At 41.0% G+C, this 12,246-nt stretch overlaps 1 protein-coding gene across 2 annotated transcripts in view; it reads left to right on the plus strand.

Annotated features, from left to right (window-relative positions):
- Positions 1-12,246, plus strand: part of WDR7 (WD repeat domain 7) — a 252,690-nt gene that overhangs the window by 164,648 nt on the left and 75,796 nt on the right. For both annotated transcript variants that reach the window (XM_054986975.1, XM_054986974.1), the window contains one exon: positions 838-1,024. In XM_054986975.1, the coding sequence (XP_054842950.1) occupies positions 838-1,024 (187 nt within the window). The remainder of the gene's footprint in view (positions 1-837; positions 1,025-12,246) is intronic.

The raw sequence follows: 12,246 nt of genomic DNA on the forward strand, positions 1-12,246 counted from the left end.
GGTGAGTCAACAAACAGTGCTGCCTGGAGCTGGCCGCAAAGCTTTAAAACTGCAGAAAAAGGGAGCTTTGACTCTCAGCAGCTTATACCCGGAAAAACTTGTTGGATTTCAAGGTGCTACTTGTCTTGAATCTTGTTGCTGGATTGCAGATGAACGCTACCCACCTCAAACTGCTTTCCGAATAGAGTTCTGGGATTACCATGGATGGTAGTTAATGTTGGTACTTATATTCAAAAACTATCATGATATTTTATGCCTATTGTCACATTTGTTGTAAAGCACCTTGGGCCCTTTGGGGAAAAGTTGAAAGAGAAATGTTTTAATAAATTAGTCACATGCTGAGTCTTAAAGCTTTTTTTCCACCTAGAGGAAAAATTTATTTATTTAACAGCTCTCATCATTTTGCTAAGATACCCTAGTTTCTGAAGTAAACCCGGCACATTCAATTATTTCACCTTTTTCTGGCTCTTTCCACATGTATAATTGGGTGATGCGTGATGACCAGCTACTTTGCTTTTCTGAGTTTTTGTTATATGTATAAATAGCATTATACTAAATAAGCTCCCGGTTCAACTGAAGAAATCATTTTGACGGACAGCTGGCATTTGCAAAACTCATGTTTTTTTAATGTACCGCTTGAGCTGGCTCGAGGGCCATGGGATGGGTTTCTTGTTTGGGTGCGTGCTTGTGTCTTATTGGTATATCAGGGCTTCCTAATGAGTAGAATTCCATGCTGGGCTCCAATGGTAAGTACTTCAAAATACATAGATTAAATCCAAACAACCATGCTCGGTCTCTTTTTCCGACTCTGGATTTTTGTTTTTTCTTCCCCCACAGGCAAGGCTTTGACTTATCTTCTGCTTCAGCCTCCCAGCCCCAGACTTCCTCCGCACAGCACCATCAGAAGAACTGCCATTGATCTCATAGGACGAGGGTTCACAGTGTGGGAGCCCTATATGGACGTGTCTGCTGTGTTGATGGGCCTGTTAGAGCTCTGTGCAGATGCCGAGAAGCAACTTGCTAAGTACGTACTTCCTTCTCCGATTACTGGCCAGAGAGTGCTATGTTGCGTTGCGCTTCCTTTGAAGTATCTGATCATACTAAGATCTTGTTCATAGGTGATACCTGTCGTGCTTACCACAGGGTAGGACAGGGGCCCAAAATTTGCTGAACCTTTGGATGCTTCTGGAATTTTTAGAAAGGATACTGAGTGCTGCCAAAAATTTACCGCCGTGGGGACGATCACAAAATATTGCTTTATTGCTACAGGGAAGAGACTTTGCCTTCAGTTTCCAAAGAAAAGGGGAGGATTTATTCCTTGTACAGCCATGAGGAGAGGTGGCCATAGCCGGAGACATAAGAACGTCTGAATCTGTGGCCAAACTGAGGGTATACGGCTGTGGCAGGTCCACCCGGGATGAGCTTAGCATTTTGCTACTCAGTCAGCTGCTGCAGAGCCCTCTGAAACACCCAGTTGTTTCATATTCTATCTTTTGTAACTTTTGCCTAAGACTCACAAAGCAAAGTGGGTGCCAGGAAATACGTTGGAGGGCATTGAGCTCCTTTAAGCACCATGTTGGGGAGCCACGTAACGGCAGCCTGTCTTGTTTTAACAAACTTTCAACATTTGTGATCTGGTGACACAAGCTACTTTTATACCAGGGCATGGCTACCTTCTTCATCCTAATCTTTGTATGTTTCACGCTGTAAAAAACATAATGTGAGTTCACCTATGTATTGAATTGATGTATTGAAACGGAGATAGAATCCAAAGCAGCCAGTTGGAATAGGTGACTTTCAGATACTGGCTGATTCCGCACACGTTGGATAATGCACTTGCAAAGCACTTTATCAGTCGTTTGAGGTGGATTTTTTGTTCTGCACGCGAAAAACTCCGTTCCAAATGATCTATAAAGAGAAGTGCATTATCCAACGTGTGTGGAATCAGCCACTGCCAGGACTATGATTCTATGATGCATAACACTGTCAGTAGCAAATGAGTTACCAAGCTCAGTTCAGGGGGTTTGACTATCCTATACAAAGCCCTTCACAGCCTTGGCCTCTCACGTCTCTGGCACCACCTTCCTGTCTGTGCTGCACCATGGCAGCTTTGCTCATCTGGACAGGGCCTTCTGTAGGTGCCACCCTGCCAGTGGGCAACGTCAACATCTTACCCGTACACGCACGCAGTCTGTGGGGGCTTCCACCCTATGGAATGGCCTGTCTGAAGAGGAAAGGAAAGCTCCCACTCTCCTAGCTTTCTGCAAACTGTATAAAACCGACTTATTCAAGAGGGCTTTTTTTACTCAGATACAAGAGTTGTACTATAAGGAAGTGGTTTCAAAGACAGGCACTGGTTAAGAGGCAGGGACTAGAGAATACTGTGTACTGTTTGTTCCTGTATGTTCTTAGTGGGTAGTTTCTAAATTATAAAAATACAATAATAATATTCGGTTTATATACCACCCTTCAGGACAACTTAAAACCACTCAGAGTGATTTACAAAGTATGTTATTATTATCCCCACAACAATCGCCCTGTGAGGTGGGAGGGGCTGAGAGAGCTCCGAGAAGCTGTGACTAACCCGAGGTCACCCAGCTGGCTTCAAAGGGAGGAACGGGGAATCAAACCTGGCTCTTCAGATTAGAGTCCCGCGCTCTTAACCACTACACCAGACTGGCTCTCAGGTTTAGAACTGCTCATCCTCTGTTTCAGCTCTGTATCAGATTTCTGCTTGTTTTCAAATCTCTGCAAATCTCCATTTGTGTACCCTACTCCATTGTCGTACTGTTGACTGTAGTGTAATCCGCCTTGAGCCTCAGTGAGAAAGGTGGACTTCTGTTCTCTTGACCAAAATGGGAACCATCCTTTAAAGGTTCTGTTAAGTGATGATGACACCCTTATTTATAACAATTCATAAATGGATTTATGGATAGTTTAAAAATCGGTAAGTGGGAAATTACTGCTTTACGTTTTTTAACAAGAATCAAAAATACTGTCAAATGTCTTTTGCTTGGCATCTGCTGCTGCTTCAGTACTTTGGCTTACGTGAAGCTGTAGTCGATGTACTGCAGTCTATTTAGCCGTCATTTGAGTGACATTTGTTCTACAGATGCTGGTGGACTGTGTGTGTTATTTAAGACAGGGAACTGTTCCAAATATTATCTGAAATTTTAAACGGGTATATCAGTTCTCGGAAGCTAAGCAGGGTCGGCCCTGATTAGTACGTGGATGGGAGATCAGGGTCGGTACACAGAGGCAAACAATGGCAAACCACTTCTGTCAGTCTCTTGCCTGGAAAACCCTCCGGGGTCACCCTAAGTTAGCTACGACTTGATGGCACTTTCCACCACCATCGCCGCCACATAAATTAGTTAAAAAAAAAAGAATTCTAGGGATCCTAGCTTCATAAAAATGTTGAAAAATGTGTTAGTGGTCCCTCATCTCTCTCATCCAAGTATAGTCACAGAGATAGTGATGAGAAAAGCCAGGGAAACCATGACACCTTGATTGTTTGAAGTTACTGTGGGTTGTTCTCATATGTCATACAATTAGTGCTGAGCCGCGGGCCCGTACTTCAATCAGCACTCTTCGCAGTCAGCAAACTGGTGTTATTTCAACTACTAGGGGAAGGGGTCGTCATGAGGAAGCTGTGTTTTCACCCCACTTACCAGTACTAGTAATTATGCTCCTGGCCTACTGTGGTGGGCCATTTCTTTTTCATCCCCTTTTCCCCAAAGTATGTCACAGTGTTGTTTCTTTTACTTCACTCTGTTATGGCTTCTAGGTGACACCACATAGCCAGTAAAAGGTAGATGTTATTTCCTGCCCTTATTCTTGTGTCTTGAGCATAAGGTGTTTTTTTTAATGTGTCCTGAAACAAGGAGCACAGTTTATGTTTCTGTCAGGAAAACGGTAAACTGGAGGGCAGGGGAGTCCTGTGAAACCTTTCATACCACCTAGGCTGCTTCTCTGCTCCCCCTTCGAGCTGAGAAAGTTCTAGAAAGAACTTTTGGCAGAGGAATATGTATTTGCCACACAGTTTTTAGTGGTGGGTGTAATAACAAAAATGTATGCAAAACTAGTAATTCAATTTCTATTCAAGTTTCCAAAACGAATTGTTAACTCCATGTAACAATCTCAGCAAGGATTCAAAGCCAGTTGTGATTTTCTGCTGTGTACAGTACAGTATCTGACGAAGGGAGTTTTACTCTCATAAGTTTATATCTTGGAAGTCTTGCTGGTCTTTAAGGTACTACTGGACTCTAATCTTGTTTTTTTGTTGCAGACCAATATGCAGTACATGTGTTTTCAAGCAGTTTGTTGCATACAGACTATGCATTTTTAGAATTTTGGGGGTACACCTGCAAAAAAAATGTGTGTGTTGAGGACCTTGGCCAGATTCTTATGGAGTGGGTTTTAGTTTTGTACCTTGAATCTCCTATATCACTTAATTTTAACATGTGGATAGACTCAACCACCAGTTCTCTTTATTTGGGCCGTGGGAGGGCGGGGAGTTAGGTTCCATAATTGGCCATATCTTTGTTTAAATAAAATGTGGCTGAATACTGCATGCAAAATGAGAAAAAAAGTCTACTGCATTAGTTCATATTTCTTTATTTGCTTCAGATTATTCAAGTCCAGACTACTTCACACAGTTTTTAGTGGTGGGTGTAATAACAAAAATGTATGCAAAACTAGTAATTCAATTTCTATTCAAGTTTCCAAAACGAATTGTTAACTCCATGTAACAATCTTGCCACTCTAGTTCAAGGAGGATGTCTTAATATGCTTTGTGAGCTTCTTAAAAGCTTACCATGCTTCCTTAAGACAAAAGCAAGGTTTCTGAAATATGTTGATGCAACTAGCAGGCTTCGTACGGGGGAACCCAATAATTATTTTTTGATCAATGTTATGTACACAGAGCCTTAATTTATTAATTGGGTTAATGAGTTGCTCATGTTTTTCCTTGCTTGAGTGGTCATAGAGATCCTTTTCCCGTTTTTAATTTAACTCAGATTTCAATATAGGTATTGAAAGATGTTTTTCCCCCTTTAAGTTTGTGTATTGCCCAATCCTAGAGATTTGCAGTTGCCTAATAGACAAGACTAGAAAATTTAAATGACCTTGAGGAGTCCATATAGATGTTTTTAGTATTGCCTTTTCCCTCAAAGTTGCTTGCTGTTTCACGAGAAAATGTAAACATGATATTATTCACTCCATTCTGAAAAATATAACCAGCAAAATAACTGAGAATATAATATAGCAGGTACTTCTCTGCTCTTTCTGATGATCACAGTTCTTCATCAGACACAAAATACAAATGCAGTAGATAAGGGGATCACATGATGAAATTTATAACTGCATTCACATTGTAGATAAAATATAAATTAAGCCATCAAGTATAAATTAAGCAATTGTGTAGGCTTGCTCTGACGCATAGATATATTTGCTTTTCTACAAAATATTCATAATTATTACCCTAGCAGCCTCCAAGTGATTGATCAAAACCTTTTCTTGGGTGGCTTTTTTGTTGTTATACTTGTTATACTTATTATAACTTGAAAAATCCACACTTTTGATATTTACTTTTTGCTTAACAGAAACTTTCTGCAAGTTGAACTTAGGTTAGCCAAAGGGCATAACAAAATACGATATAATATAGATGGATCCAGAAATTACCTTTCATTCCAATACAGACATGGTTAAATCAATTAGCTTTCTAACCTCTGATTAGCTGCTTTTGCACTAACATTTTACAAGTAATAAAAACAAAGCACAACAGTTTTTTAGCCCCTAATGTCACCTAATAAAAACACAGTTTTGGCTATAATTGACAGTGGTGCCATCTGTTCCAAAATCTCAAACATAACCAAACCACCATTTCCTATCTGTTTCTCATGGTTTAAGTTATATTGGAGTCCTGATTTTCAGAGTCAAGTAATTTTAAATTTTGCCATCAGGGTGGTGTCCCTCTTAAGTGAATAAATTTATTTTAACACAGCCTAATCTACATCAATGGTTTATGACACTGGTAGCAATATATCAACAACAACAACAACAACAAAGTTTATTAGCCAGAGGCCATCACATTCTTGAAATCAATTCAAAATTACATGATTGCACATCAGCGAGACACACACCATTTTAAAATAAATATCTAAAAGGTACATATTTCAACAATTACCACTTTTAAAATTTACTTATAAAATTGATCAGTCCTAAAAGCATAATTATTTGGCAACAATATAAACTTAAAATATCCAGGCAATCATTAAAATTGTAGCTTACTATAATTTACATAATATAAATACCTAAAATTCAAATTACCATATATTATCAAATTATAACAATACTTATCTAGGATTCTGCACACTAAGCCAGGATTTCCTCCTATTAATGACCATCCAGCCATATTTTGCCACTTGGAGCGTCATTTCCCTATTCCTGTCTGAGGTAGCAATATATTATATTTTAATGCTACATTGTAGAGGGAAATGATTGAATATTATCTACTTGTTCTGTAGCAACGTTAGCATTTTGTGTATCCTACCTAGTGAAAAAAGACAACAAAGGCACCCTTGTGACAAGAATGTGTTTTGATCTGTGCACTCCTAGCTGAAAAATCTTATTCCAAGGCATGTTCAGCATTTGAGAATATAAATATCATGCTTGAAACAGCATAGCCCTGCATGTATAAAGAAGGTAACGGCATGATTTTCTATCAAGCTCAGTATACTTTTTCCCCCTTTATTCGCTTGATGAATTTTTGCACTGGTTTCCGTCATTTAATTATTTATGGAATGGATAGTGGGGAAGGAAAATAAACATGATTCTCTCTACAGCCTTAGGATTACAGTTTGCATTTAGCGTGTAAATAGATTCAGAAGCATCCAGATTAAAACTAAGGGTGTTTTGTGTGCCGTACATAATTTTTCCGGTAGATTCATCTAGCGACACTTTTTTATAAAGGTGAAAAGTCTGTGATTGAGTAAGAACTCTAAAGGGATTCCAGGGAAGATTAGATCTTTCAGTTTAGTTTTTTTTTAATTTATTATCAGAATATATCATTGATGTTATCTAGTTTTATATGCCTTTCCTTAAAAAAAAAACAGACTCAAAAATACTAATTTGTTTTTGTCTGTAGATGAAAATGTAATGTGAATTTAACTGTTGATTCTTAACTGCATTAGGTATTGTGTGATTTTTTTAATTATTGTTGTTCATTTTTGTATGTGTTATGCCTATACTAGTGATAATATTCTGAAAACAATTTATTTTCTCTAATCCTGTAATTGTGTTGTTATGCATTCTTGCATTGCACTAGATTTTTAAAAAACCCTGTTCAATATCCTGTGATTGATGTGGATTTCCATGTGGATGGAATGAACCTGAACAATACCCTTTTTATAAATTGCACGTAGTCATCATTCTGAGTCATTGGATGACTCAACTTTGTGTACATTAGGAAGAGGTGAATATTGATAGGGAGTCTTTGCATTGTATTTCCTGGCATCAGTGAAACAGATTTTCCAAGATTGGTTAACTATGTTACTCGAGTCCAGGAAATACATCTGTGTTGCTGATTCTGACTGAAATGCTTCAAATAAAATCTTCATCCTTAAAAAAAGGGGGGAAAGGAGTAAGAACACACATGGTGCGTGCTTGTGTCTTAAACACGGCTTTCATAAAAACCAAGCACAATTTTTCAGGATTCTATTTTAGTCTTCCTAATACATCTCCCTAGCTGTCATAAAGATTAGTATTGCTCTCTGTATACAGAGCCGCTGAATAAATGAATGTATCAGCATGTAGCCTTGAGGAGACCAATGCAATTTTCATCATGATAAATTGCATAATAAGCGAGAAAGTGTTTGCTTATTAATCCATAACAAGATTTAGATTGAAAACGGCCTGTTACATCCGTGACAGGTACAGTACTGACTGCAGAGGGGACTTAAGATGGAAAGAAATGGAGCAACAAAGTGTGCAGGGGGTTAAGTGTGCATCTTACCCTCCCGGTGTCCTGCTGAGCTGCCCCTTTTTTGTGCCTGATTTACCGTGCACACAATAACAGCGCACAGCTGCCTCGCTTCTGTCTGTGATGTTAAGCATGGTTTATAAAGGAGCTTTTATGTCAAGCGTGTGGTTTTCAGGGGGGAGGGAAAAATCGCTTCACATTTATTGACAAAGAAAAACACATGCAGTGTTTATCTTTTTGTGTGTTACGTGTGTCTGTGCGCGCGCGAGTGTGTGTGTTGAATAAAATACATTTCCAAGCTGGAGTGTGCTGGAGAGCTTTGAATTACACTGTTCTAGTCCAGCTCTTCCCCTCCTCATCCAGCGCCCCCCTCCTCCCCCCAAAAAACAAAAGATTAGAGACTGTACCGTTGAGTGGAACTGTTCACTCAGGAGGATTAAGAGTATTTTTCTAGCATTAATTAGGCTTTGATTTCTAGGCTTGGACAGCTGTAGGGATCATTGTTGCCCATAATTTACCCTCCTCCCTTTGCATCGGTACAGTGTGTTCTCATGCACTAGGATGTAATTACGTAGCGGCTTTTAAAACTTTAATGGCAAGGGTTACAAGTTTGTCGGTACTGTTTCCATGTCTCCCCCTTCCTGTTTTAGCAGGGCTTGCACTGAACTGGAACTTGAGGAAGTAAGAGATTTTTCAGTCTTCAGACTGCAACAGTCAAAGACTGAATAGGAAAATAAAGAATCGAAATAGAAAAGGTCTGAATGGGTCTGAACTTCGGAGCCAGGCGACAGCTTACCAGCCATAGATCAGAGAGAACAGGGTTCAAATTACTCATACCCAAGAAGTTCGTACATGGCCAGCCTTCCTCCCTTGTTGGGGCTGCCGCGTTTCCAGATAGGGCCTAAAAGAAACAAATGGAAAAATCATTGATGTCCTCCTAACCGACAAAACATCTACGACCTTAATGCCAAGTATTTTGTTTACTGTAGTACCTATGGATTATTGGCATTGGAAATGCCTACATAGAATAAGAACGGTTGTTTATAAGTTTACCTTTGAAACAAAATTCTTGTCAACGAGATTTTTCTTTGTGTGAATTCTGGGATTTGTGTGGAAATAGGGCAACGTTCTGCCTTGACTATTCTGGATGTGAATCTGGTGGGGGCTTAGATGGCGCGATGATGTCAGAAAAAGCGCCGTTAAACGGGATCGTGCCAGGAAATCGCGCTAGGAAGACGCTTCATGCCATGTGTTTTGCGCGATTTTCCTGAGGGTGAGGGCGTGTGAAAACTGCCTTTGTTATCGGTGACTTCTGTTAAGTACACAACCATATTGGCTGACACCGTGGCTTAAAAAGGGGCTTTAAAAGTTTTTAAGCATGAAGGTGGTAGCCTGGCACGACCATCACCCTTAAGTGAAGCTGTGGTGGCGAGGGGTGGGGACTGCCTTTTTAGTCACTTGGCAAGAGGCAACTCTGGGGCAAAACAATCAAGACTCTGGGGAATTATTTTTTCTTTTTTAATTAATGGAAACCACCCTACTTAGCAGCGGTGTAAGGGGCGAGAACGGCTTAATCTCTTCATAACTGAAAAAGTACAGGATCACTCCCGACATGGTTTATAGAGCATTCCCGCAGCTTTTATGTTTGTGTCCCTCCCCCCCCCCCCGCTTTCCCGTTTTCAAGCTGCATTTCTGGTTATTACGCATATACCACACCTTGATTTCCTAGTAGGGGCTAGACTTCAGAACACTTTGGACGCATTTCAAAATGTTCTGCATATTCAGATGCGGTTCACAAAAGATTTTCCTTGTTCATCACTGAGGCTGCAACTTTAAGTCCAAAATATGAGTATTTTTTACAGGCTGCTACATGTGTCCCTTTTATCTCAACTCCACTGCCACCTTACAAATGAGCAGAAACTTATTGGAAAGCACTGAAACACGCCAGTACCCTAGCTTTATTCATCAGCTGGAAACTGACCGTATATGACCTCTTCACATGATGCGGGCTTCCAAAGAATCCAAACAGTCCCCAAACAGTCTTTTTTTTTTGACAGCACAAAGAGTTTCAAACTGTATTGTGGCGTAGCATTGCGTAAGCCAGAGCGGTGTTTCTCAGATGCATGAAGTGTTCCTCTCACCCAGCAGAAATACGTATGTTTGGATGCAAGTAGAAGATATTCCCTAATACTCTCATGCTTATATTATATTAATAGTAATGGACCAACAGAATGTTAGCAATGATAGCATTATAATAAAGGAATGAAATGCAGGTCCTCTTAGGGTGAAGCTATGCGTTCTAAGGAGTAGTACTAACCCAAGGCCCCTGAATTTTTTTTTTAGTATTGAATTATTGTTAAGGTGCTGAATTTATCAATTCAAGTAGTGCTTAAATACTTGTTAACAGCTGCAGGGCTGGATATGGCTATATTTTGGAAGACAAAGTATCTTCCAAGTAAACTGGATCGGTACAGGAAATTATGGAGATGGTGAAGTTATTTAAGTAGGCTTACTGCTTCGGTTAATAAGAAAGAAATTAAAGTTTGGGAAGCATATTGGATTCCATTGTTAGATCAAAAGGATTCTTTGTATACAAACAGCATAGTTGTTTGTATTGGTCTGTTTTGAATTGTATTTGGTTGCTCCTTATTTTGTATTTATTACCATGTTTGAAATAATTTTTTTCTTTAAAAATGCTTTTTTTAAAAAAAAAAAGTGCAGGTCCTCTTAGCTCGGGACTATATATGTTACATGTTGTTTGCTCATTTTAAAGTTCTCTCCTCCCCCCCCCCCCCAATACATCTTGCAGCCACTGGCAGCTGTGATTTCATGGGGGAGACTGCTGGGGGGGAGGCTTGCTTTTTCACCAATTGCAGAGGTGAAGAGGTGGTGATTTTAAGGGGGGAGCAAAGGAGGATGGGCAGGCGGTAGCCCCAGCACTTGCAATCTGAAGAGAAAGGAGGGGGGGGCTTTAAAACAGTCCCAGAGCTGCAGATGAGGTACAGTTCTGCCTTTAGTGTTACTGGTACAGCAGAGTAAGATCTCCCATTTAAAATGGTGTCTGATTCTTTCTTGTTGGTGTTGTTCTTGCGTTACTTTTTGTTTTAGTCTGGGATCGTAGCTCTGTGAGCCTGCTTCTTCATGCACAGTTCTTGCTCTGGCAGGCCAGCTGGCCCAACAACAGGAGGGGGTTAATCTTTGGCCACATACTAACACTAGAGTGTCATTAATGAATTAACAAGGAGCCTGTTGCTTTTCAGTAAAAATCCATGCCTTGCCCAACAGGAGGAGGAAGAGTACTGTTGATAAAAAACATGTGTAGTTCCCCCCCCCCCCGCCCCGCCACCTTAGGAACACACTTTTTAGCATTTGGAAGTTGCACTCGAAAAAGACCGGTATTCACTTTTGTATTCCATTCTCTGAAAGTGCATGAAATGATAAGGTGCATTTCTGGAGAAAAACAGAAGAAATTAGAGTACAGCAGAACTCTAGAAGCAGTCACCAAAAGTCTGGTGTATGATTCTCACTTAAGAGTCTCTCCATACAAGACATCTTATATGGGGATGCTCAAGTGACTTACTTTCTGTGTGGTCTTATATTCAAGTGTACTCTGTCTCCCTAATAGACATGGGCACGAACCACAAAAAAACGAACTGTGCGGTTCGTGGTTCCATGGGGTTTCCACGAATCAGAAACCATGAACTCCCACGAACTGGGGCAAGTTCACGAACCAGTTTGTGGTTCATGGGGTTTAAATGCCCCTTTCCAGCCGCTTAGCAGCAGCAGGGAAAGGGGGATTTGATCATTTAAAGGGCCCTTTCCTGCCGCTTGCAAGTGGTGGGTTCCTTTAAACGGCCCAAACCCCACAAGCCCCAGCCCACCCCAGCCCCACACTTACCTTGCCTCAAGGCTGCGGCATTCTCCGCTGCCCTGTGGACCTGCGGCCTCCTCCCCCTCCTCCTGTGAGGGGCAGGAAGGCCGATTTTGGCCTTCTTCGCTGCTGCGCAGGCCTGCAGGGTGGTGGAGGAGCCTGAAAATGTCCTTCCCACCCCTCGTGGGAGGGAAGGGAGGACGACGTGGCCGTGGAGAACACCGGAGCTGTGAGACAAGGTAAGTGTGGGGCTGGGGGGGTAAGAGGATGGGGTTTGTGGGGTTTGGGCTCTTTAAAGGGCCCTGCCTCTAGCAAGCGGCAGGTCCCTTTAAACTATCAGCTGGCAGGCGGTGAGGGGGGATCCCCCCGTCGCCTGCCAGCTGATAGTTGAAAG

The sequence above is a fragment of the Eublepharis macularius genome, chromosome 8 (genome assembly GCF_028583425.1).
Source record: "Eublepharis macularius isolate TG4126 chromosome 8, MPM_Emac_v1.0, whole genome shotgun sequence".
In the NCBI taxonomy this organism is placed as follows: domain Eukaryota; kingdom Metazoa; phylum Chordata; class Lepidosauria; order Squamata; family Eublepharidae; genus Eublepharis; species Eublepharis macularius.